This window comes from Capricornis sumatraensis, chromosome 18, assembly GCF_032405125.1.
Source record: "Capricornis sumatraensis isolate serow.1 chromosome 18, serow.2, whole genome shotgun sequence".
NCBI classification, from domain to species: Eukaryota; Metazoa; Chordata; class Mammalia; order Artiodactyla; family Bovidae; genus Capricornis; species Capricornis sumatraensis.
In genome coordinates this window covers 29177955-29205702 of record NC_091086.1, presented here as the reverse complement: position 1 = coordinate 29205702, position 27748 = coordinate 29177955, and the positions used below count along the sequence as shown (strand labels likewise).

At 37.7% G+C, this 27748-nt stretch overlaps 1 protein-coding gene across 1 annotated transcript in view; it reads left to right on the top strand.

Moving 5' to 3' along the window:
• The window catches only part of MAP3K1 (mitogen-activated protein kinase kinase kinase 1), a 74726-nt gene extending 58236 nt beyond the window's left edge, over window positions 1–16490 (top strand). The window contains exons 10-20 of the mRNA XM_068990505.1: window positions 798–1076; window positions 4424–4545; window positions 6158–6249; window positions 6515–6704; window positions 7018–8299; window positions 8668–8820; window positions 9515–9677; window positions 10789–10920; window positions 11910–12052; window positions 12657–12788; window positions 14067–16490. Of these exons, the coding sequence (XP_068846606.1) occupies window positions 798–1076; window positions 4424–4545; window positions 6158–6249; window positions 6515–6704; window positions 7018–8299; window positions 8668–8820; window positions 9515–9677; window positions 10789–10920; window positions 11910–12052; window positions 12657–12788; window positions 14067–14216 (2838 nt within the window). The 3' untranslated portion in view covers window positions 14217–16490. The remainder of the gene's footprint in view (window positions 1–797; window positions 1077–4423; window positions 4546–6157; window positions 6250–6514; window positions 6705–7017; window positions 8300–8667; window positions 8821–9514; window positions 9678–10788; window positions 10921–11909; window positions 12053–12656; window positions 12789–14066) is intronic.
• Window positions 16491–27748: the final 11258 nt, after the last annotated feature.

Below are 27748 nucleotides of genomic sequence, written 5' to 3'. Positions count from 1 at the left end.
TTTAACAGTGCTAGGCACACAGTCAATTCACTAGATTCTAATTGATTTAGTCTCCTTTACTATCACTCTACAACAGAACACACAAAAACTGTCATTATTTGTTTCCCCCAAATCATGTTTATTCAGTCTCTAATAGTTAGAAATCTTTCATATGATGTTATCTAAGTTTACTTTTAGCTAACTGGTCCATAATGTCAAGACCATGCACCCTTTCTTTTGGGACTCTCTGGCTTTGCAGAAGTGGTAATGATTACTATAATGACATACACTTTAATTATTATACGTATTTTTCATTATCCTTTGCTGATTTGAACACAGTTGTTTTTTAGTCTTTTGGGTTTTTCCACTCTATTCATTGTATTTTTTTCTAATTAACCAAGTAAGAGAAATTCTGTTACTTCTTGAACACCTTGCTCCAGTACCTTTCTTGATTTGGTCTTTTAAAATCTTGCTTCAGTTTTTTCCTCTGCAAACTATGTTAACACAAATACAAATTTGGGGTTCTTCACAGATATGTTTAGTTTGTGTTAAATACTGGAGCACAGAAATACATATATATCTGTCTGATTACTTAATGGTGTTCACTCTAAGTTTTACTTTAGCTAATAAATATGTTAAGGACTTTTGATAATTACTAGTTAAATTTGAGTATGTCCTTATGGACACATTTGAAAATTTTATAGTATGGTGAAGATTTAAGAAATGTCTGATTTTCCTTTAGTAATCAAAAGTCATACTTAATTCAAAACACTTTAGTTTTTCTTCACATTGAATTCATTTTGTCTCTTTGACTATAGGTATTTGGAATGGAACTCGTTGGCTGCTTATTTTCTAGAAACTGGAATGTAAGAGAGATGGCTCTCAGACGTCTTTCCCACGACGTTAGTGGGGCTCTGCTATTGGCAAATGGGGAGAGCACTGGAAATTCTGGGAGCAATAGCGGAAGCAGTCCAAGTGCTGGAGCCACCAGTGGGTCTTCCCAGACCAGTATCTCAGGAGACGTGGTGGAGGCATGCTGCAACGTTTTGTCAATGGTCTGTGCTGACCCTGTCTACAAAGTGTACGTTGCTGCTTTAGTAAGTAGCTTTATTCTTTAACTGTACCTTTTATGGGTTTGCGTTGGCTTGTTGGTTTGTTTCCTTTCTTTCTTTTTTTTTTTCTTCTTGACAGCTTGCAGATATCATTTTTAAGATTCAGTAAAACTACATAATTTGATTTTGGAAAATCCAAATTTTGTTTTTATTTTATAATAGGAAATTGCAATTTTCCATTTAGCATCTTCACTTGGATTCTACTGATTTTAATCTGGTCAAGTTTTCTTACATGCTGTTGTAAAGTAGCAATAGCTAGCTGTTCACATCTTTATTTGCCTTACCTTATACATGACCGGATTAAAAATATTTTATGGGATAGCAAAGTAACTAAATTTACCTTTGTTTTTTTAAAAAAATTAGTATTAGTAGACATTAAGAGCTGATTTTTAATAAACATTGTATGGAAATTCAGAAACCTTTTCATAAAAGAGGATTCTGTGACATAAATTACTGAGTTGTTTTTCTAGTTTAATCTGTTAGAAGCTGTGTTTCATGGTGAGATAGAATGACAAGGAGGCTGTTCTGTAATTTTGTAGGCTAAAATTATGAGTATGTACATCTTCAGAACAAAGTTTCTCAACCTCCACACTTACTGACATTGAGACAGGCATCTTACACATCATAGGATGTTTAGCAACATTCCTGGTCTTTACCCACTGCATAGCAGTGGCAACCCTCTCCTCTCCTTAGTCATAACAACAAGTAGTGTCTCCAAGCATTGCTGAATGTCTCCTGAGGGTTGACAGTGCCCCCAGTTCAGAACCACTGCTTTAGAATAATTCTTACCTCATCTTTTGAAAACTCATTCATCTCTCTGCTTCCACTCTTCCATGCCTGCTAAGTCACTTCAGTCTTGTCTGATTCTTTGCGATCGAATGGACTGTAGCCCTCTAGGCTCCTCTGTCCATGGGATTCTCCATGCAAGAACACTGGAGTGGGTTGCCATGCCTTCCTCCAGGGGATCTTCCCGACCCAGGGATGGAACCAGAGTCTCTTCTGTCTCCTGCTTTGGCAGGCCGGTTCTTTGCCACTAGCGCCACCTGGAAACTTCCACTCTTAATCTTTTTCTAATCCATCCTCTAACAACTATGCCTACAAAATCTTCTTTTTGAACAGCAGTATGGCATAGGGTCATGAACATTAGTTTGGAGTCAAAATGGAGTGAACTCATAATTTACCATCCCAACTGGAATACTTTAATGATTTGCTAGTTAAACTGGGACTAGCCTAGGCCATCTGGATGTATGGTCAAAATCAGAGAGAATTTGATTCAAATTCCCATTCTCCAGTGTGCTGGCAGTGTAACTTTAGGACTCTTAAATTTTAGCTTCCTCACCTATAAAATAATGAAAATATTTCTCTCTCAGGTTTAAAATGGAAACCTCTAACCATAATGTCTAGTGCATTGTAGCAAAGTTGAATATAGTGGCCATCATTAATCCTTAAATGCCGCTTTATTCCCCAGCTCAGAAACCTTTAGAGGTTTCTGTTTCTTCAACAGCATTTCCTAAAGCATATTCTGTGGAAGTCTGGACGGGTTATGAGAAGTTCCCTGAAGAAAGAGTCTGTGTTCAGTTAAAATTTGGTAAGCACAGAGTCACATGAGGTTAAATGGGTTTGTTCACTGAAAGGCTTCTAGGAACCTTCATAAGGTAATATACATTAGGGATCTAATCATGGCATAAGATGCAGTATCTCCCAGCTTTATCTTACCATGGTCTGTTTTTCATGTTAGCATCTTGAGGGACCCAGCATCCTACAGAATACTATAGAATAAAGACCAGCATGCTGTAGAATAAAGATTACTTCTTTCTTCTTACTGTTCTCCAGCATAAAGCTTCAGACATTCTTAACTGTTTGGTATACCGCCTTACTATCCAGTTGTTCATTACCAAGTTCAGATGGTGTCCCAGTGCATTTGTGAGCTCCTAGAGTATCGGGGCTCTGAATGAACTGTATTCCGATTCCTCCACAGTTACGTAGTGTGCCAGACACCGTGGGGGCAGATACCGTTCCTGCCCTTACAGCTCTCCTTTCCCTCTCTCGCCTTCCTCTTGCCCTTCTTTGTTTTCTCTTCTCCTCTCTCCCCATATATAATTTTTTGCTGAACCATTTGAAAGTTGTGTGTAGGCATCAAGACATTTCACTTCCAATACTCTCGCATGTATCTCTTAAGAACAGATACATTATTCTGTATAACCACAATGCAATCAGCAAGCTCTGAAAATTTAGCATTAATAACAATATTATTATGTACTATAAAGTCCATATTCAAATATCCCCAGTTGTCCCAACTGTGTCCTTTACAGCTAAACCACAGACTTTACTCAGATTTCATCGTGTTTTCCATTAATGTCTTTTCTCTCTTCTAGGATCCAGTCCACAATCTCACATGTCATTTAGTTATCATGCCCCCTTAATCTCTTCCCATCTGGGACAGTCCCTCAACCTTTCCTTATCTTTTGTAGACCTTGACACTTTTGAAGTGTATTGGCCAGTTATTTTGAAGAATGTCCCTCAGTTTGGTTTTATCTGGTATTTTCTCATGATCACATTATGTGTTTTTTGTAAGAACACCAGAGGTGATATGCCCTTCTCAGTGCATCAGTCTCAGGGGGTACATCACATCAGTGTGTCTTATAGTTAGTGAAGCCATCATCCTTCATCACCTGCTTAAGGTGATGTCTACTGGGTGCTGTGAATTCACTCTTAGGAAGTGTCTTGGGGCAGATACTTTGAGACTATGTAAATACTCTGTGTCTAGCCACAGAGTTTAGCATTTGTTAGTGAATCTTGCCTACAGCAATCATTACTGTGATGATCTTCTATTTCCCATATTCCTTCTGTATTATTTAACTCTTTTATGAAGAAGAGCTGTATTTTCTTATGTATATATTTAGTCAGTTTTTTATTCCTGTCACCATAGACTTACGGGTATTTATTTTTTTCTTTGGGTTATAATCCAGTACTGTCAATCATTTACTTTGTTGCCCAAGTTATTCCAGCTTTAGCCATTGGGGACTCTTTCTTTTTTTTATTTTTTATTTTTTATTTTTGGGGGGGGGGACTCTTTCACATTGGCTCCTTTTCTCATTTTCTTTATAAAATAACTATTTTGAAATTAATTCAGACATTTAAAAAATACAAAAATAGTTAAGAGTTCCCTATTTAATTATTCCGTTTTTTATTTGTATCAACTCATGGATTCTTATTTATGGGTCATAATCTATTCCTGTCATTATTTTATTTCTCAAAATGTCTCAGATTAGGCCATTGTCTCTGATGCTTTTTAAGTGTAGTTAAACTGACCTTCAGTCTTTTTCCCCCAGAAAACGTTGAGAGCCATGCTAGTATATACTCCTTGCCATAGTCTGGCAGAAAGAATCAAACTGCAGAGGCTTCTCCGGCCAGTTGTAGACACCATCCTAGTCAAGTGTGCAGACGTCAATAGGTAAGGCCCTTTTAATGAACTGAGTCAAACCCTCTTGTTCTAAAAGCCTAGCACGGAGCCTCACACCTGCTGAGTGTAGGATACATGCTTATTAAATGAGGCCTTGAATATTGTTTTCTAATGTGAGATTTGAAATTAACATGTAACGTTTAAAGCTCTTAAGGACTAGAAAAAAACTAATGGCAGGTAAAAAACAGGATAACAAACTGCATGGACCTCCACATTATTGTGATTCTCTTTTATTTTAAAGTAATATTCTTAAAACTGAAATCCAGTTGATAAGAACAGCTGATATATGAGGTATAATCTCATTTTAGAGAATGAGTTACACAGGATAGGAACCAATAAAATTATTACACATGGTTTGTATTATCAGGACCAAAAAAAAAAGATTTTAAAAAAATTTCATAATTTTCTTTGTGATGGAATTTTACTCTATAACAGTTCATGTCAAATAACAATAATTCTGTGTCAATACCCTTAAAAATCAGCAAGGGACAGAAAAGCCCTAATTGGAGGTATAAAAATACAAAGTAGAGAAATGAGGTATGGTGATAAGGAACATGACAAGGTATGCTTTATTAGACCACTGGTTCTTTCTCTCTCTCCTTTTTTTCCCCTTTCCATAAAGTGGGAGGAAAAGACCATTTTTTATACAAAAAGCATAGCCACAGTCAACACATTTGGCAGTTCTAATCTCTTCCTGGCCCAGCAGATCCCAGGTGGTTAGGACGATTGACTCCCTTAGTTTGCCCCTGCAATTACCTCCTTTTGGAGCTCTTCCAGGCCAACTCTCTTCCTCCCTGAATCACACGACATAGTCTATAGAGGGTCTCAGAATTTAAGCACTTAACTTTGACTTGTTTGTCATCTCTTGAAGTCTGTCTTTCGCCTCCATTGTCTCTCTGCGCAAGACTACACATTATAAGAATTAGAGGTTTTCTTGTTGCTTAGAGAGAATACTATAAATATCTGAGAAAAATTAACATATTTGTAAAATGCATAGAAAAATCATTTCATTTTTTAATACTATATAGATTCGGGTTTGTTTTTTTTTTTTTAACCCTGAGAATTTCAGTGCTTTTATAGCAATTGTTTTTTTGTCCACTCTGATATTCTAAAGTTCGGTTGTTTGTGTGGTCACTTGAATGACTGAACATTATAAGGAATATGGTAAAGAGATTTTATGATATTTAGAAGTCACTTTGGCTATATAAAAAGAATATAAAGTTTTAGATGGGAAGATTTTGTTTTTAATTTAACAATTCTTAGTGAAAATCCAGAAATCAAAATGTTAGAATCTTCTTTCTTATTTTAACAATATATGATAATGAAAATAAGCCTTTTATATGGTTTGGTATTTAAATTAATACTTGCTGTGTAAGAACCAGTAGTGAAGATTCTGTGTTTAACATAGAGGATAAGGTAAAATTTATGAAATTAGAACTAATAATAAATATTATGACTTATAGTGGCATCAATAATGCAATTTTAGTGATAGTCCTGAAAAACATTTTTTCCCACGTTTTCACTTGGTGTTACATTACTACTCTCCTTCTAATATATATTTTATCCAAGACTCAAGTTTGATGTTGCTCCCTTTCATTTTTAGTCGCACAAGTCAGCTGTCTATATCAACGCTATTGGAATTGTGCAAAGGCCAAGCAGGAGAGTTGGCAGTTGGCAGAGAAATACTTAAAGCTGGTAATAACTTTTCACTTAAAATTAATATAGCATATTTTATCATTTTCCTTAGACAGTCTAATCTCATCTCTAACATGGCCATTGCAGGATTTTGAAGTAATTTTATAAATTGACTTGGTCAGCTAACATTAAAAATAGGAATAAATATGAAAGATAAATTCTTGAAATTAATATAATTCAGAATATTTTTATTAAACTTAATTTGATCATATTTTTAGGTTTTAATATCACTATTTTTCAGTTATTTTTGCTTTCCTTTTTGTAGGATCCATTGGTATTGGTGGTGTTGATTATGTCTTAAATTGTATTCTTGGAAACCAAACTGAATCAAACAACTGGCAAGAACTCCTGGGCCGTCTTTGTCTCATAGATAGACTGCTGTTGGAATTTCCTGCTGAATTTTACCCTCATATTGTCAGTACTGATATTTCACAACCTGAGCCTGTTGAAGTCAGGTAATTTTTCTTCTGAAAATGTATTTCTTTTCCTCTTCTTACCTAACCCATCCCACCCCCACCCATACCTGTCCAAGAAGAACTCATTTTAGATTAATGAAAGACTCAGAAACTACAGAGCACATATAGGTTACTAATACTTTAATATTTGATTGACAAACACCTAAAATCTAGGTTATTTAAAATATATATTTTATACTGAAGCAGTTTTTTTTTAATGTAAAAGCTGTAAATTAGTACCATTTTCTTTATTTCTATATATATTTGCAGTAATTTCAACTTGTTTCATAATTGAATGTGCTTTTTCTTTCAGGTATAAGAAGCTGCTGTCCCTCCTGACCTTTGCTTTGCAGTCCATTGATAATTCCCACTCAATGGTTGGTAAACTCTCCCGAAGGATATATTTGAGTTCTGCAAGAATGGTTACTGCAGTACCCCATGTATTTTCAAAACTGTTAGAAATGCTGAATGTTTCCAGTTCCACTCATTTTACCAGGATGCGGCGGCGTTTGATGGCTATTGCAGACGAGGTGGAAATTGCTGAGGCCATTCAGCTGGGCTTAGAAGACACTTTGGATGGTCGACATGACCGCTTTTTGCAGGCATCTGCCCCTAACAGCTATCCAGAAGCCATGGACAATAGTTCCTTTGAACGCACGGACCATTTAGAGAAAACTGGAAAAGGATTGTGTGCTACAAAGTTGAGTGCCAGTTCAGAGGACATTTCTGACCGACTGGCCGGCATTTCAGTAGGACTTCCTAGTTCAACAACAATGGAGCAACCAAAGCCAATGGTTCAAACAAAGGGCAGACCCCACAGTCAGTGTCTGAATGCCTCTCCTGTATCTCCTCATTCCCAGTTAATGTTCCCAGCCTTGTCAACCCCTACTTCATCAGCCCCATCTGTACCACCTGGCGCAGGGACAGATCTCTCTAAGCAGAGACCTCAGGGGTTTGTTCCCTGCAAAATGCCTTCTGCGTCTCCTCAAACACAGCGCAAGTTTTCTCTACAGTTCCAGAGAAACTGTTCTGAAAACAAAGACTCAGATAAACTTTCCCCAATCTTCACTCAGTCAAGACCCCTACCCTCCAGTAATATACACAGGCCAAAGCCATCTCGACCTACCCCAAGTAATACAAGTAAACAGGGAGATGCCTCAAAAAATAGCATGACACTTGATTTGAACAGTAGTTCCAAATGTGATGACAGCTTTGGCAGTAGCAGCAATAGCAGTAATGCTGTTATACCCAGTGACGAGACAGTGTTCACCCCAGTAGAAGAGAAATGCAGATTAGATGTCAATACAGAGCTCAACTCCAGTATCGAGGACCTTCTTGAAGCGTCTATGCCTTCAAGTGACACAACAGTAACTTTTAAGTCAGAAGTCGCTGTGCTCTCTCCTGAAAAAGATGAAAATGATGATACCTACAAAGACGATGTGAATCATAATCAAAAGTGCAAAGAAAAGATGGAAGCTGAAGAAGAAGAAGCTTTAGCGATTGCCATGGCAATGTCAGCATCTCAGGATGCCCTCCCCATAGTTCCTCAACTGCAGGTTGAAAATGGAGAAGATATCATCATTATTCAACAAGATGTAAGTATGGAGTCTTTTAAGTGGTTAGAGTTTCCTTGGACCATACAGTAAAATAAATCTAGTTCAGAAATATGGCTTCTAATATGAGTTAACTCTAAGAAGCAGATTTTTCACATAGAATTAATTGTACAACAATTTTTGTGTCACTGCTTGAACAGAAATACTTGTTGCCTATTTCAGAGGCGCTTCTGGTTGATTCTACAGTGGTGAATCACTTATGCATTTGACATTGGTTACCAACACTGTCCTTTCAGAGGTCAAGTTTATACATTTGGGAAGCCAGACTAAACAAGAGTAATATTTTGCTAAGCTAATTTCACAAACTCATACTCTTAACAGTAAAAAGATTGCTTTCATTTATTATGTAGACACCAGAGACTCTACCAGGACATACCAAAGCAAAACAGCCTTATAGAGAAGACAGTGAATGGCTGAAAGGTCAGCAGATAGGCCTTGGCGCCTTCTCTTCTTGTTATCAGGCTCAAGATGTGGGAACTGGAACTTTAATGGCTGTTAAACAGGTAAATGTCTAGTGAGCTTATAAATAATTAAAATTATAAAAATGAGTAAAGTGAAAAAGGCTATATCCCTATGTGTATATAATTTAGTTCTTTTAAGTTTTCAGAAACCTAAATGTCAAAAGTAGATGTTGCCAGGGCACCAGAAGCATCATGAGTCTATTTGAAAGTTGAAGCATGATTACCATAAGGCACAGTATCCAGATGCGCCTTAGCAAGGTTGTGTTTCTTACTGTGCTTTTTCATAAGTATTACAGGCATGGTTTTATACTCCCTTCAGCCAAGTTACTGGTGCAGTGACACCTTGGGATTTCTGCCGTTCACTCTTTATAATGAGCATGCTTATCAGTATATAACAAGTCAAGTTTTCATTTCCAAGTCATGTTGGTTCTTATGATTGGTCTTTTCTCATTTTTCAGTCTGTCTTCAGACAGTTTTGAAAGAGTGGCTGTGCCCCAGCCTTTTATCAAATCTCCTGATATGTTACTGCTGCTTAAGATAGAGTCTTACTGTCTTAGAAGACTTTGACTTTTTTTTTTAAAGTATATACATTGTATCCATGAACATAATAAATGCAATCTCCTGTTGACATATAAGCTAATTTGGGTTTGTCCATTTTAGATCAGATTGTTAATGAAAAATTATAAATGAAAACTCATCAGGATTCAGAACTTTATATAAGTGTTTATTGAAACAGGTGACATATGTCAGGAATACGTCTTCTGAGCAAGAAGAAGTGGTAGAAGCATTAAGAGAAGAGATAAGAATGATGAGCCATCTGAATCATCCAAACATCATCAGGATGTTGGGAGCCACCTGTGAGAAGAGCAATTATAATCTCTTCATTGAATGGATGGCAGGTATGTTCTTGTTTTAAATCAGAAAAGAGTAATACATAGATTTAACTTTTGCTTGATTTAAATTTAGGAAAAACAGTTTAATGAACACTTATTTTATAAAATAGTTTAGGTTTCTAAATGCAAATTGCTCTAACATAGTACAGTTGTATAAACTGTAAATATTTTGTCTTTCATTTAAATATAAATTCATTACCTTTTAAACTTTTACAGGGTGTCTTTTAAAATGATTGTGTGCCATTGTTTTATAGGAATAATTGTTCAAACCTTCTATGATAAGATCCATATAGTCCAGTTGGCCATCTTTAATTGGATAGATTTATGAGATATTTTAACATAACTATAAAAATGAAATGAAGATACAGCTTTTAAAACTTAACAGGTATACTAGTACTGAAGCGTAAAGTTGAACCTTGTCATCTGCTTTAACAGTTTTATTCTATATTACACAGCATAATACAGTAAAATATATACAGTAAAATAAATGACTTGGGGTGTAATGAATACATAAGTGCTTGGTTCAACTTCTTAGATCTTCTGTGTTTGAAGAGTGTATTTCTATTTACAAATCAGTTCTTTACTATATTCTCTGATGTTGGTTGTAGGTGGTTGATGGTTGTATATGTGTTGACTATAAATACTTCTAGAAGAGGCTTACTGAGTTTGTAACTTGTTGTCCCAGGTCATAGATGGTAAATAGTGAGATAGGAAGCCTAATTCTGGGTTCTTCTGTCTCCTCCCATTCTTTTTACTTATTTCACTGTTGACTTAAGTATTTAAGAAGGGCATTTTGTGTATCTTGGTCAAAAAGAGAGGTGAATTGTACATATGAGAAATAGTTCCATCCAAAATTGTTAACTTTTAAAGGTTTCTGAAATCTTGATTTTCCAGAAAACCAGTTCATGTGGGTTCCATGAAAAGGTGTCCTAATTGATAGACTTTAAAATTACCAGAATGTGTTAGTTTTTAAATCAGTTTCACTTCTGATGCAGATGATAAATATTTCAAATGTGAATGTGAGCTCATGGATTACAAGCTTATATAATCAAAGTATGTAATAAACCATTTAATTTTGGCTTAAATTTATGATTTATTATTATTATTACATGTTTAGGGGGCTCTGTGGCTCATTTGCTCAGTAAATATGGAGCCTTCAAGGAGTCAGTAGTTATTAACTATACTGAACAGTTACTTCGTGGCCTTTCATATCTCCATGAAAACCAGATCATTCACAGAGATGTCAAAGGTAAGAATTCTTTTCATTACTATCTGCTTATTACCAATAAGCAGAAAACAAATGTCATTTTAAAACTTGGACCCTTGTTGATAGTTTCTAACTTGAGCTCCACTATGGGATTTTTTTCTCCAACTCTCTCCTGAGTACTCAAATTTCTCCTAAGTAAATTAGAATTACTAGAAGTGAAAAGAACTTTCAGGATAATATATCCTGCCTTCCTTAAGCTGTGACTTTTACAGTTTTAACGGCTAACTCGGTTTGCCACCATTTGATTCCCCCATTTGGTCTCATGATATACTGCTTCCCCAAAGGTTTCTGTTCTTGGTTTTATTTAAAATAACTGGGATATTATAAACTTCTTTTAAGAAAGCGCCTCTCAAATCTGTTGCAGTTTGGTTTATTAAAATCAACTTTGGGGAATTCCCTGGCAATACAGTGGTTAGAACTTCATGCTTTCACTACCAGGGCCTGGGTTCAATCTGTAGATGGGGAACCGAGATCTTGTAAGCTGGGTGGCATGGCCAAAAAATAAAAGCAACTTGGCTTTCTGACGTAAATGCCCTTCTATAACAATAATTCTGTATTAAGCTATTATTATGAAATTACAGTATAAAGTCTGAATTGGTCTATCTAGGTCAGTATGTTTAAACAGAACTTTGTCTTAAAAGTGTAAATTGCACTAAAAATTGAACTCTGTGGAAAGATTTTGTTAGGAATCATTATATTAAAGGCTTAACACTAAAGTTTCACAAAATCTCTGCTTTTATTCCTAATGCCTTGATGTTTTGCCCCATTGCCCCTCTGAGGCTTTGGATTTTGTTTATTTTACATTGCAGAGAACTATGTACCTTTACTAATGAAGTGAACTGGGAAGGAGAGTAGATTTCTCTGATATGAGGTCTTTCTTTTGTCATTGTCCTGTTTCATCAGTAGCATTTTGCTGAGTCTTTAATCTGTTGTTTTTAACGTGGAAGGTTATTTGCTGTTTCTGTTGGCAGGTGCCAATTTGCTCATTGACAGCACAGGTCAGAGACTGAGAATTGCTGATTTTGGAGCTGCAGCCAGGCTGGCGTCAAAAGGAACCGGTGCAGGAGAGTTTCAGGGACAGTTATTGGGGACAATTGCATTTATGGCCCCTGAGGTGAGAAGCAACTCTGAATGTGATGAAAGAAAATATCTTGGAGCTCTGTGTGGCAGCGTTACACCAAATAATTTTGCAGTGTTATCCTGTATATGCTTACTAACTGGAAGTCCACAGCCTTAAAACTAAGGTTTTGATGATATCCTTGATTTTCAGGCCCTTAATCCCTGCCTTTCCATAGCCTTTAGGCAAATTTATTAAAACCTATTTCTAACAAAGAATTTTTGGATAATTTATAGTAGTTGTTTTCTGGCAAAGCTAAAGTACATACAAAATAACTGTGTTCTGAACCCGGTCTCTTCCGTTGTGTTCAGAGCTCTTCATGTTCATACACAGTGATTACTAGTTGTCCTCTTGAGTTTACTAAGTGTACTGAGGCGGCTTTGAAATTCTGACATGACTCTGCTTCAGAAGCTCACAGTTCTCCAAAATATATTTGTGCCACATGGGAAATTAAGCATATTAATAAAATCACAGAGTCTATGGAATTGCTCTTTGTACCCCCGTTTTTCTCTTAAGTAGAAAAACTAGAACCCATAAAGAAAGAATGGCTTTCTCTTTTTCTAGTGAGTCATATTTCCAAGTTAACTCTGCTTTATTTTAGGTCCTCAGAGGCCAGCAGTATGGTCGGAGCTGTGATGTATGGAGTGTTGGCTGTGCTATTATAGAAATGGCTTGTGCTAAACCACCTTGGAATGCAGAGAAACACTCCAATCATCTTGCTTTGATATTTAAGGTAATCGTGAGATAAAAATGACTTCTTTCTGCTAAAGTTGGCAACAGGCAAATTTTCATGGATTCTTCTTCACTATCAATCTAACATGAAAGCATATCTTCAATAAGTGTATGTGTATCTAGGAGTTGATATGGTGCAGTGAATGTTGGCAGCCTCAACAGCAGTTCTCATGCTTTATAAAGTCACTGTGAACACTGAATTAGCAGATACTGAATCATTGCTCCTGGGTGAAATATGTACCTACATACACACACACACACACATCAAACTTCTAAATTAAAATACTGGAAGCTCTATGTATTGTACTGTTACAATTTGTAAATGTATTATTTTCTGTATTTAAAAAGTTCATACCTGAGGCAGAGGCCAAGGCTGTTCTACCTTTCTGACAACTCTCAAATTAACTGTTTCCACCGAGAGTAATGCAATGATTGAGTTTTTAGTGTTTGAGTTAGACCTGTGCTTGTTTAAAAGCTTGGGCTTTGGAGTCGTACAGACCTGGTTCCATCCTTTAATAGCCATGTGAGTAGGAAAATTATTCTGCCTGCCCTCTGTTTCCTTGTTTACAAAATGGGTGTAATAATAACACTTACTTTATGAATTATTCATGTCACTGTATGAGAATAAACAGAATTACCTCTGGGGCTGAGTAAAGCACTTAAACCACAATCACCTCTGTTGCTGAGTGGCTAGTGTAAGTCCTCCGAGCTGACCCCCAGCACCTCTCACCTGCTGCAACCTCATTGCTCCCCATTCTTCAGGTCTCCCCATTCTTGGAAAATTTCCTCAGTCACCTGGGGAGAAAAAATCAGTGCAGTTGTGTTTCTGATGTAGTCAATTGACTGGCCAGGTTTAGTCTTACTCTGAATAGCTCTCTGTGCTAAAAAAACAAAACAACAAAAAAAACAGAAAATGTGCAGTGAAGCAAAGAGGACAAACCATTTTGGAGAATATGAGGAAAGCAGAATTGAGTGAGTGAATACCTGCCTAATCATTTTGATGCACCTTGGCCTTGTTCATTTGAGACCATAAAGAGGACTGCCGCTCCCATCTCCATCTCATCAGGAAGTATTGGGTCAGACTCATGAGTTTTACCATAGACACCTTGTTAGGAAAAAGTCCACCCACTTGTTTTAATTCCTCTTTATAGGATGCACAGGTATCCTATACAGATACCTGTATAGAAGTACTCGTACTTGTTATCTGTACAGAAGTACAGTACTTCTGCATCAAAACCTCTAGCTCTGAGCGCTTTCACACTAGTGCTTTCTCTCACAGATTGCCAGTGCAACTACTGCTCCATCCATTCCTTCACATTTGTCTCCTGGTTTACGAGATGTGGCTCTTCGTTGTTTAGAACTTCAACCTCAGGACAGACCTCCATCGAGAGAGCTACTGAAGCATCCTGTCTTCCGTACTACGTGGTAGCCGGTTGTACAAATAAACTGTTACAGAGACAGGATGCTCAACAAGAGGAAAGGACTTTTGTGGGGAACCACTTTGATGATCTGCTGGCCTTCATGCCACTGAACAACTATGAACAAGATCAGTGGGGAACCCTTACCTAAGTATGTGATTGACAAATCATGATTTGTACCTAAGCTTAGTATGCAAAAGTCCACAATTTGTGCAGAAACTGTAAACCGTGCCTTTCAAAGAACTGGCCCTTAGTAAACAGGAAAGCAGTGAAATCTGCATGACTAATTAACAGAGCTTAATTTTTTGGAGCACTTTTTCAGCAATATTAGCAGCTGAGGGGCTCAGGATCTGTTTTAATGTTTCAATTATTCTTCCATTTCATATCGTGATCACAAGCAGGGGGTTCTGCAGTTCTGTTCTTTTTTGTCACTGGCTATAACAGTCAGTATCTGCCTCTTTTAGGTCAGAATATGCTATAAGTAGCAGTAAATAAATATATTTTTGAAAAGTTGACAACTTCTTTATGACCCACAATTGACTGTTTTGTTTTTTTTTTTAATGCCTGGGCAATTGTGGTTCATTGTGCATTTTACTGTTGGCCCATTCATTTCGTTTTTGGAAATTACGGTTCTATACTTTCATTTCACCTTCATTTTTGTTTAATATTCAGGGAAAGGTGACCTTTTCAAACCATACACAAAAAAGGGGTAGAACTAGATGTGAACTAGGGTTTATTAAATATCTTGCTGTTGCAAGAGTTTTTTAAAATACAGATTTAAAAACTTTGTTTTTAAAATTGGAATATGATAAAATACTACCTTCATTGAGTCAGTCACTGCTCTTCTCATGCAGGTTAAATATAAATTAAGTGAAAATCAAATGTTCTCTGTGATGCAGCTCACAACCAAGATCAAGATGACCTTGAAATGTATTTGAACTTTATGTTTCTTTAGTGGGAAACTTCACACCATTTAGGTCTTACTCTGTATGTAATAATCCATCATCCATCATCACCACTGATAATGTTAACTGCTATTTTCCTTCCACCATGTATCATCTCTTTACAGTAGGCCTGGCTGAGAGATACCTAAAGAAAAATTAATTTAATTATGCAACTACAAACAAGTGTTTCCAAACAATAAATTTGCTTCTAACTTGGAAAATATGTTCAGAAAGAAAAGTGACATTGAAATTTCATTTACACACTAATTCGTTGGATTTTGCACAGTTCTCTAATGTTTTTTATCTGAACTGAATTCAGATGCATGGAATCCTGAAGGAAAATGGCAGCTCCTTTACCCTTTTTCTGTGAGTTTTTTAAATCAAGTACTGATTTAAGTATTTAATACAACTTTTTGAGATGTTAAGTTTTAACTCTTCAGAAGCCAGTTGAATTGTTGCAGTTAAATAGAATTGGTTATTCTCAAAGACTCAGGATAAACTAAATAAGCTATATAGAGTACATTTTAAATGTACAACACAAATTGGAAGTAAAATAAGTTACAAGATAAGTTTACAGGGCAGTTTTTTTTTTAATATAAATGAATGTGTTTCTTAGTGAAATTTTACATTCCTTTGGTTGGAAGATTGGCAATATTTGAAGAGTTAAAAATAGTACTGAAATGTGAAGTTTGGTAGCTCTAAATGTGTTGTGTTTCCTCTTTTTTTTTGACTACTTTAGAATTTTCACAGTTCTAATCAGATTGTTTCCAGGTCTCTCGTGTGCAAGCTTTAAAGGATGCACTCTTGCCATTTTATGTACTGGAAGGTCATTGGTCAGATTAATACTGTGTCTGACAGAGATGTAAACTGTATAAACTGAGGAACCTCAGCTAATCAGTATTACTTTGTAGACCACCATGCCCACCACATTTCAAACTCAAACTGCCTCTAGATGCCAGAATCCATTGTTTGAGTTTGTTTGCAGTTCCCTCAGCTTGCTGGTAATTGTGGTGTTTTGTTTTTTTGTTTTGTTTTCAATGCAAATGTGATGTAATATTCTTATTTTCTTTGGATCAAAGCTGGACTGAAAATTGTAATGTGTAATTATTTTTGTGTTCTTAATGTTATTTGGTACTCAAGTTGTAAATAACGTCTACTGCTGTTTATCCCAGTTTCTACTACCTCAGGTGTCCTATAGATTTTTCTTCTACCAAAGTTCACTTTCACAATGAAATTATATTTGCTGTATGACTATGATTCCTAAGACTTCCAGGGCTTAAGGGCTAACTTCTATTAGCACCTTACTGTGTAAGCAAATGTTACAAAAAAAGAATCTCTGGGTTAAGAAAATTTGGCTTAAATGTATTCTTTGTTATTTTAAATATATCAAAGATATTTTAATTAAAATTTTTACCCCATTGAACCAATTTTATAGTATTTGTACCTATTTTGGTGTTTTGTCTTTATAGTAAATAAAAGTTTTTGAACAAAGGTTGTTACTTTTATTTTGGAATAATTCCATTCTTAAAAAACAAGTCTAAGAACACCACAAAGCACTCCCACATACCATTCACTCTCAAAAGCCTCACCCACTCAGGTTTTGCCAGCGGTCTAGTTATATCCTCTGTAACAAAAGGATCCAAACCAAGATCAGCTTTGTTCTTGGTTATGTTTCTTGAGTCTCAGTCAATCCAGAACGAGTCCTTCTTCCTGGACCGTCACACCGTAATTTTTTGTTTTATAAAAGTAATTCCGTTTCCATTCAGTGCTTCCGCATGCTTCGGTTCAGAGTGAGCATCTGTGACAGGAATATCTCAGAGGTGATGCAGGCCGTGTTCTTTTCACTGCCTCATATCCGGAGGCATACAAGGTCAGTCTGTCTCCTTGCTGTTGATGTACACTGGATGGCCTGATAGGCTTCACCACAGTACTCTTGCCCTTTATAATTAGTATCTACCTTTATATTATTTTGTAGAGGTGATACTTTGAGACTAAATAAATACACTGCTATTTATCCAACGTTAGCTCTCGGCTCTTAGCTGAATTATTACTTTGGTTGGTTGCCAAACACTGATTTTCTGGTTCCTGCACACCTGTATTGTGTGTGTGTATGTGTCGTGTCCAACTCTCTATGACCTCATGGACTGTAGCCCACCAAGCTCCTCTGTCCATAGGATTTCCCAGGCAAGAATACTGGAGTGGGTAATAGCCTATCCCTTCTCCAGGGGATCTTCCCAACCCAGGGACTGATCCCAGGTCTCCTGCTTTGCAGGCAGATTCTTTACTGGCTGAGCCACCAGGGAAGCCCCATATATTTATTAATGGGCATTTTGCTATAAGGAAGACCTTTCTCTTCTTTCATTTATTACTCACATATCAAAATGGGTTTGTGGATTCCTGTTCAGTGAGATAGAATTCATTATTGTCATCACAGATTTACTCAAATTGTCACATTTAGCTATTGGGAGCCTCTCAGAGCTTAACTTCTTTCTGGACTGACAAGCCACCCATTATTCTTTGACCACTTCTATACTTTCAGACCCATCTTGTGTGTTTGCTTCAGCCTTGGGATCAGCAATTTTCCAAAGAGCCCTAACTCCACCGTTAAAAGACAGTGCTAGATATGCTCATTGCTCTGGGGTGTCACTGCTCCCACGCCCTCTTGGTAGACAAAGCTAGAATATATATATAGTTTTATGCATACTACTACTACTACTAAGTCGTTTCAGTCGTGTCCGACTCTGTGCAACCCCATAGACGGCAGCCCACCAGGCTCCGCCGTCCCTGGGATTCTCCAGGCAAGAACACTGGAGTGGGTTGCCATTTCCTTCTCCAATGCATGAAAGTGAAAAGTGAAAGTGAAGTCACTCCGTCGTTTCTGACTCAGCGACCCCATGGACTGCAGCCCACCAGGCTCCTCCGTCCATGGGATTCTCCAGGCAAGAGTACTGGAGTGGGCTGCCATTGCCTTCTCCAAGCTTTATGCATACATATGCAAAATACACACACACATACACAAAAACCATAAGTTCATACCAGTTTTCAATTTCAGTCTACCACTACCCAGATTCATTCAAGACTTTCCTCTTTCCACATTTGTAACTCCTTTTCTGGACAGTAAGAAACCTGGCTTCCATTTGCCTCAATATATTGACTTATGCTATGGTTAGATAACATCACAGATTCAATGGATGTAAATATGAGCAAACTCCAGCAGACAGTGAAAGACAGGGAAGCCTGGCCTGTTGCAGTCTATGGGGTCAGACAACACAGCAACTAAGAAACAACAAACTGACTGACTTGCTCAAGTTCTCCACCCACCTATGTAACCCGTAAGGAAAGTAACCTAAAGGCAAGATAAGATGTATACTTTATTTTTCAGGGTAGTTTTAGGTTCACAACAAAATCGAGCAGAAGATTCATGGATTACCCATACACTTCCTGATCCTACATATTGCATAGCCTCCCCCACTATCAACATCAAATGCTTTTTTGACAAAATGAAGAAAAGGGTTTTAAGAAATTTTTCTTTAAAAAAAATTAACTGAAAATTACATTTTTTAAAAACCTTCCTTATGTGGTTTGACATGTCATAAATTTGCATATAAACACTACTACTGTCCCCAGACAGCAACAGATAAACTTAATTGATCCTGTTCATATGACTCGATCATGATACAGAAAAACATAAAAACCATCCTCCTATGTTAAAATTGTTGGGAATGAAAATAAAGATTTATTCACCAGCTACTATTTGTCAGGGGCATTTTGCAACACAGTGATCATGTTCTGTTTCTCAAGTGAGGAGATCAGGCAATTGCAATCGTTCTGCAATTCAAGGTGGACCAGGGAACTCATCTGGCTGACCCCGGGGTTTTAGTCTGCGATTGTATCTTGTTTTCACTGTGTGCTGTTGCTTTCTACTTTCATCCTTTGTATTTCTGCTCAGTAGTCGTTTTCCACATGATCACCCTGCAAGATAGGTAATGTCACTGCAAAACTGAGTTCAGACGCCATCCTGTGTCTTTACATTCATTTTAAACTTTCTGTAATAGCTTGGTTTTAAATGTACACTTTTTAAATAGGCTCTGAATATTTTTCCTAAAGGGCAGATTTCAGTCATTTCAGGAAAATACTAACTTTGAGTAAAGCTTTCTGTTTCAGAGGAATTAATTAATTCTGTTGTTCCTTGGTTCTATTTAAATGATATTAACAGTTTTTAAAAATGATCAAATCTGTAGGTTACATGGAATCTAGAAAAATGTTGGGGTATCATGCCCATATGGAAATGCCAATGAATGCAACTGTGAACTGACATAGTAGTAACTCACTTGTTATAGAATGTATGAAGTACTGCAATCAATGGAGAACACAGTGACAAACAGAAATGTATATAAACTGCCATATTTCCATGTTGTGACAATTTTTAGGTTTGTCATTTTTTAAATTTTGCTATAAGCAAAAGGCACATGTTGAATTGCCGCAAGCAAGGAAAGGATTTTTAAAGTAGGTAATGATTATGGACACAGTAACCACAGAGCCTGAAGCGTCACCTGGGCCAAATCTGGCTCTGCCACTTGCCAGTCATATAACTCCTGTTTGACTTTCTGAACCTCCATTTCTGCATCTATAAGATGAAACAGTCTTGAAGAGAGCTTATATAAATGGCTCAGGACAGTGCTAGGCACGCTGGAGGCACAATATGTGTTTGTGAATGAAGTGACCCAAGAGTCACAGACTCAAATGCTTCAGCCTTGGGATCAGCTAGAATACTGTGGGGCTAGAATACCCTTAACAGAGCTTTTGGCTGACCTGTGAGTTCAGGCCAAATTCATGAGGGCCCACGGTTACCATGCTGGAACTGAAGGAAAAAGCCCACTATTGCCAAAATCTATAAATTTTCAAAAGAAGCTGGACAGATCTAGATGTTACATGCAATTTCTTAATGTTTACACACTGGAAGCTAATTTTACATTTTTATAAGGAACTGTAGGCTAAACAAAATTCACATGTTTTATCTGGCCTGTGACTAGTTGGGTCCAGGCTTGTAAAATAAAAAAAGAAGTAGAAAATGAGAATGAAATCTCAGCTTTGGGAAACTGAATCCAGGATTTTTGTCTTCTGAGATATATGACATAAGGGAAAAATGAGGATGCTGATTATAAATGCTAGAGAACTAACCTATGAGGAGAAAATTAATGTCTGATTTTAAGCACTAGTGTGACGTGCTTACCACTAAAGCCTAATTACCATGTAGCAAACTATAAGTGAAAATGAAAGTGTTAGTCGCTCAGTCCTGTCCAACTCTTTGCAACCCCATGGACTGTAGCCCACCAGGCTTCTCTGTCCATGGAATTCTCCAAGCAAGAATACTGCCATTCCCTTCTCCAGGGAATTTTCCCTACCCAGGGACCAAACCCAGGCCTCCCGCATTGCAGGCAGATAGTTTATCGTCTGGGCCTCCAGGCAAGCCCACTATGCGCATGCGGCATTCAAATGTGCCATCCCAGTGGCACAGCCAAGCCTGTGTGATGGAAGAACTCCACCCACAACCGAAGCCAGCCTCACCACTCTGCATCAACCTGCTGTCACTATGACCCCTACCCCACAGCCCTCACTTCAGCTTTGCCTCGTTGAAATACAGTGAGGCTAAACCGATGATGTAAGAGTCATATCCCAGAGTTTTTTTTCCCACAATGCTGAAATTCATATTAGAGTTTATTTTTGAGATGACTAAGTGCTGTTTTTCCCTTAAAATCAATTTACTTAATGAGCTCTCCCGACATCTATGCAGATATACTCAGAGGATGAGGGCTGTAACTAGGATGAAAGGGAAAGAAAGAAAAGGAAGGGAAATAATAAGGAATGGGGAAATATTGGGAAACCTTTGGCAGGGAGTAGCATGGCCATATATGTATTTTTTTGAAGAGCATTCTAGCAGTATCTTGAAGAAAGAATCAAATGGGCCTGGCTCAAGAAGAGGCAGAGAGAAAGTCAGAAGACTACTGCAGTATCTAGATAAGAAGGTATGAGGGGGAGGGACTTCCCTGGCGGTCCCAGTGGATAAGACTCTGAACTCCCTGGTCAGGGAACTAGATCCCGCATGCTGCAACTAAGAAAAAAAAAAAATCCTGCATGCCGCAACTGAAGGATCCCACAAGCCACATGGAAGATGAAAGAGCCCACGCCACAACTAAGGCCTGGCACAGCCAGATAAATAAGTAAAAATTTACAAAAAAGAAAGTATGAGGGGAGAGTGATGTCAACATCAATAGAAGATAATTTCCCTACCAACACTGAGTGATGAAGGAACAGAAAATCTGAACAGACCAATAACCAGTAAGGAGACTGAAATGGTACCCCAAAGCCCCTCAACAAAGAAAAGCCTGGGCCCAGATGGTCTTGCTGGGAAGTTCTATCAAACATTAAAGTAATCAATGCCAATCCTTTTCAAACTCTTCTAAAAAACTGAGGAGGAGGGAACCTCCCAAACTCATTTTATGAGCCCAGCATTACCCTGACACCACAGTCAGACAAGTAAGATAAGGAGAAAAAAGAAATGTACAGGCCAGGGGTGGTCCCAGATGGCGGTGTGGGAAGATCTGGAACTCACCTCCCACACCAAATCAACGTTCAGAACATTTCCATCTAGAAAAGACCTGAAAACTCACTGACCAGCGCCTTCATGATAAATGATAAATGGGCCACCCTGGGACAAGCAGGAGAGGCAAGGAGTGGGCTTACTAAACCCCCACCAGCAGAGCAGTGATCCATGGTCAGGAGGGATGTCAAACGTGCAGAGCTTCTCCCTGAGGAGGGAGGGGTTCGTGCCCCCATCGGGTCCTGCAAGCCTTGGGACTGCAGTGGAACAGATGAACCCCCCGAAGGTTCTGGCTTGGACCCTGGACCAAAGGGCTGCCGAGAACTGAGATCTCTCTCTTAAAGGGCTCACATGCAGACTCACTCGCCCTAGAGACCAGTGTAATGCAGCAGTTTGAAAAGTGCCTGTTCTCCATTCTGACTGAAGCAGTTTATTGATACATTTCCCACCAACAGGGTAGGGAGGTTCCTTTATCTCTGTATCCTCTCTAGCATTTATTATTATTGTATATTTATTTATATTATTTATTATTATTGTAGACTTTTTGACTGTGCTCAATCTGACTGGTGTGAGGTGATCCTTCATCATTTTGATTTGCATTTTCCTAATAATTAGTAATACTGAGTATCTTTACATGTGCCTGTATCTATATGTCTTCTATATGTCTTCTTTGGAGAAATGCTTATTTATGTCTTCTGCCTATGTTTTGAGTGAGCTGTTTTTTGTTTTTCCGTATTAAGCTGTATGAGCTGTTTGTTTATTTTTGGAAATTAATTCGTCAGTCACATTGTTTGCAAATATTTTCCCCCATCCTATAAGCTGTCTTTTCATTTTGTGTATGGTTTCCCTTTGCTGTGCAAAAGCTTTTAAGTTTAATTAGGTTCCAATCATTTACTTTTGTTTTTAATTCCATTGCTCTAGAGATGGATCCGAAAAGATAACACTATGACTTATGTTAAGAGTGTTCTGCCTGTTTTTTCCTTTAGGAAATGTTCTTACGTTTAGGTTTTCAGTCCATTTGGGATTTACTTTTGATTATGGTGTTAGAGAACACCATTTCCTTTTTTTATGTGTAGCTGTTCAGGTTTCCCAGCACACTTACTGAAGAGACTGTCTTTTCTCCATTGTATATTCTTGCCTCCTTTGTTGCAGATTAAACGTAAGGGCATGGGTTTACCTCTGGGCTCTCCACTCTGTTCTATTCATCTACCTGCCTGTTTTTGTGCCAGTATTCACTGCTATACCTTTGTAGTAATTATGGTACAGTCTGAAATCAGGAAGTGTGATTCCTCCAGCTTCATTATTCTTTCTCAAGATCGGTTTGGCTACTGGGGGTCTTCTGTGTTTCCATACAAATTTTTAAATTATTTGTTCTAGTTTTGTGAAAAATGCCATTAGTATTTTGCTAGGGATTGCACTGAATCTACAGACTGCCTTGAGTAATATGGTCATTTGAACAATATTAAATCCAAGAACATGGCAGAGCTATATCATATGTTTCACGTGTTTGTCTTCAGCTTCTTTCCTCCCTGTCTTATAGTTTTCCAATATGGGTCCTGGACATCTGTATATTCTTCAACTTGGTTTCGTTTATTTTTGCATTTTATCTTTATTCCCTTTTTTCCCCTGTAACGGGATTTCTGTATTTAAGTGGCAATTCAGCCTTCACTAACTGATCACCAGTAGAATTATTTAGGGAATTACACAACATCGCAAAGAGTCGGACACAACTGAGCGACTGTACGGAACTGAACTGACACAACATCCAGAAGAGGGCACCAGAGTAAACGTTTTCTTTAATGAAAGGATGATCTTAGCAGTGTGCTGACTGACAAATAACTGAAAATCAGACTTTACACCACTTTTTTCTCAAGAATAAATCTCACTGCTCCTTTTAGAAAAATGAAAACACTCAAGGCAATTCACTGATAATTCCATTTTTCCAATCAAAACCTTAAGTTCAGTGTTTATCCATTTTCTTTGAGGACAATACTATTCTGCTATCCCCTTGAGACAAGTTAACAGTTACAACCACCGCAAGGCTTTAAAAAGACACGTGATGCCTTCTTTCCTGGTTTCCTGTTCTCAAGACCACCTGCTCTTGGTAGACTCTCACCCAGCTGCCAACCACTGTTCCTCTGAGCTTCTCAAACTAGCCCCACATGCTAGTGCTCTGCTTAAGAACCTTCAATGACTACCTACTGCCTATCTCATGATTTCATAATGGTCTGATCTTACTCTGCCTATTTCATTTCCTACTACTTCTAATGCAAATTTTTACTCTGAGTAGACCCCACAGTATTCATTCCCACTTCTGCACCTTTGCTCATGCCAATGGTTCTCAATCTAGATGGCAGCAAAGTGGTTGGGGAAAGAGGTTGTGCGTGCCTGTCAGTTGTGTGCAAGCATGCTCAGTTGTACCCAACTCTCTGCAACCCTACAGACTGCAGCCTGCCAGGTTCCTCTATGGGATTTTCTGGGCAAGAATAATGGAGTGGGTCGCCATGCCCTTCTCCAGGGGATCTTCCTGACCCAGGGTTTAAACCCAATTCTCTTATGGACCTACACTGGCAGAGGGGTTCTTTACTTCTATTGCCACCTGGGAAGCCTGGAGAAAGAGATGAGTTTTGCTAATTCAGAGACTAACAGAGACCATTTTTTTCTCCTTTTTATGCAGTATTTTCTTTTCTTTTACTTTCTTTTTTTCCAAGGGAAAGTATGAACACAGTCCTCCACTACCACAAATTTTATCCAGCCGAGTTTTCCCCATTTGGGGAAGTTGCAGGTGTCAACACACCTGGATAGGCCTCGCCCTGGGAAAACCACCTTCATGATAATTATTTCACACAGTATTTTAGATCCTAAAGCACAAAATGACTTCAAAATACTTTGTGTCTAATTTTATCAATATGCAATATACTACTGTCATTCACAGAACTGACATTAACTTCAATATCTGAAGCTAATAAAACGCCCTGTCACAACTTTCCTTTTAAAAAATTGCATTATAATACGTGGCTGTAACACTCAATTCTTGATCATTTTTGTCTTCAGACCCCATTATCCTTTAAATTTTACTGAGAATCCCCAAGGATTTTTTGTTTAGGTGAGTTATACCTATTGATATTTAGTGTATCATATTAAAACTGATAAACTTTATTTACTTATTCATTAAAAATAACAATTTAAAAATCTATTATATGTTAATATGGATAATGTATCTTTATGAAAAATAGCTAAATTCCCCCAAATAGTGAAAAGAATGGTATTTTAATATTTTTGCAAATCTGTTTTACTTCTGGCCCAATAAAAGATGGCTGGATACTCATACGTACTTCTGCATTCAATCTATCTTACCACATATCATGTGACCCCTAGAAAACTCCACTGTACCCTTGTGGGAGAATGAGAATAAAGACAAATAACCTCTTAGTACTATTATGAATATAGTTTTGACCTTGCAGATCTCTAAAATGGTCATAGAGACCCCCAGTGTCACTAGGCAGGACTTTGAGATCTGCTGGTTTATGCTACCCCTTTCTTTCCGCCTCTCATCTATCTCCTTCTCTTTGAAGCACTCCTTAACTCCAGGAACTCATACTCAAATTCCGTGGTAACTATTATTTAATATTTATAATTATGTTTTTCCAACTAGACCATAATATTGGATGCAGGCACACAGTTATCAGTGAACAAATATTTGCCAGTTATGTTACCCACATTAGATGATGTAGCTTTAGGCTCCAGAATATCCACCAACTTTAAACATCAACTCTCTTACAGCAAAGAACTGTGAAATAATGACTCATGCAAAATAAGCTTGTCCTCCAACAGTTTGAAAAACAGTTCTTTCTTGGATAAAGTCAAAGCTCTAAGTTATTTACTGATCCTGACCATAAATAATATTAAGTGGATAAACTGCCAGGAATTCATAAAATGTTTGACTATCTGCTAGTTTGTCAACATAAACTCAATCTTTTCATCACTTACTACAGAGAGAGTAACTTTAACTCCCTCTGAAGGTGGAAAGAGAATCCCTCTTTTCTTGTCCAAGAGCAGAAAAATATTGGTGGGTTTATACGAAATGATTCAGTAATTCCCTCCTGCATTTCCCTATAAGACTGGCTTTCTAATTCTGGGCTATTTTAAATCTTATCTTCTCATTTCAAAATTCCAAGATTACCCTGTAACTATTCTCATTGAAGATCCTGCCTCATAGGTCAATGAGAAACTAGAAACCGTCACAATTTAGCCCTCAACTTTCTCCAACCAAGTCCCCTAACACACCTTCCATTGAGCCCATAATCTCTGACTTCCGTCTTGCTTCAGATGAAGATGCATCCGTCCTCCTGTCAGAGGACCTCTCTACTTACGTTCTGAATCAGGTCCTACCTTCTCAAGAACTTTATTCTGGAAATTAGTCATACATCTCTATCAATTTCTTTCTTTCTGTTGGATCATTCTCATCAGCACACAAAGATGATATAGGATCTTCCATCTTACAAAAGTTCTCTTCACCTTTGGCCCTATTTCCCTGCCTCTCTTTTTGTAAACTTACTGAAAGAGTTGTGTACATTTGTTTTTCCTACTTCACCTCACATTTTCTCAACACACTCAAACTTTTCAGCAAAACTGCTTTTGATCAAGTCATCACTGGCTTATATCTTGCAAAACTCATGGTTCCTGCTCTATCTACATTCTTTGCCAACTCTTGTTCAAGTCTTCTGGCTAAAGACTCTTAATTTTATCTCTGATTATGGCTCCAGGTGTGAATATTCAACTATTTACTTGACATTTCTCACAGGTATTTTAAAACTTCACCCTCCACATCCATTCATCAGCAAGTCCCGTCAGCTCCTCCAAAATATAGTCCTAATCCATTCACTCTCTACATCTCCATAGCTACCACTTCGTCTAAACTATCATTAGCTCTCACCTGAACTATTATGTTAGCCTTCTAATTAACCTTCCATGTATGGTGACAGCCCACCTATTATCCACAAAATACTCACACTGGTCTTTTAAAAACAAGAGTCAAATCCTATTACTTCTCTGCTCATAACCCTCCAAAGACTTCCCACTACACTAAGAATCTCAAATCCTTCCCTGAACCTGCAATGCCCCACATGATTCGGCCTCTTCCCTGACGTCATCTTTCCCTTCTCTTTTACTATCATGTTCCAGCCACGTGGCCCTCTCTTCCTTGCTTGAACATAGCAAGCTCCTGCCCATCTCACTGCCTTTGCATTTCCTACCCAGAGACTCTCCCCACAGATCTTCCCACGTTTTGTGCCTTGTCATTTAGAGCTCAGTCATACATGCCACTACCCTATCCAATGTTGCTACACCAGTTCCCACCCCCAAGTGACCTTTAGAAAGAGAGTGAAGTCCCAGGAGGAAACAGATGACACGCACGAAGTCCTCCATCCCGCTCTCTTCTCAGGACTCTACCTCATTTTCTCCAGGGCACTCATCACTGTCTGATATTATCTATGTGCTTAGTATCTGTCTCCTACACCAGAGCTTCAGATGCAGCAGGTGCTCAATGGATTATCTGTTGAAATCTCATTCTGAACTAATTCTGGAAGTTAGAATCCATTTAGGGACACATGCAGTATTTGTGGATTTTTAGGATATTAATAATAAACTTTATCTTTCCTACATGGCATTTTTGTGATTAACAGCATAAATGGGCTTTAAATGAAAAAATACAGCACACGTATCTTTTAACTGGGTAGAGTATTTCAAGAGACTGAAAACAATAGGAAGCAGGGGTAAAGAATCAGAGAGAAGAGGGCAATTTTGGACAACAGTACATCTCCATGCCTACCAATAGTAATCTTTTGATTGTCATATTTTATATTAGAAAATTGTCTGGCAGTCTGTTTCTCATTTATCTGTATTTAAAATTTTATGTAAATCATTAAAGACACAGATGATCTAAAGGACACTACCAGCCACTATGACCTAATATTTATAGAATTTTAAACCAAAAAGC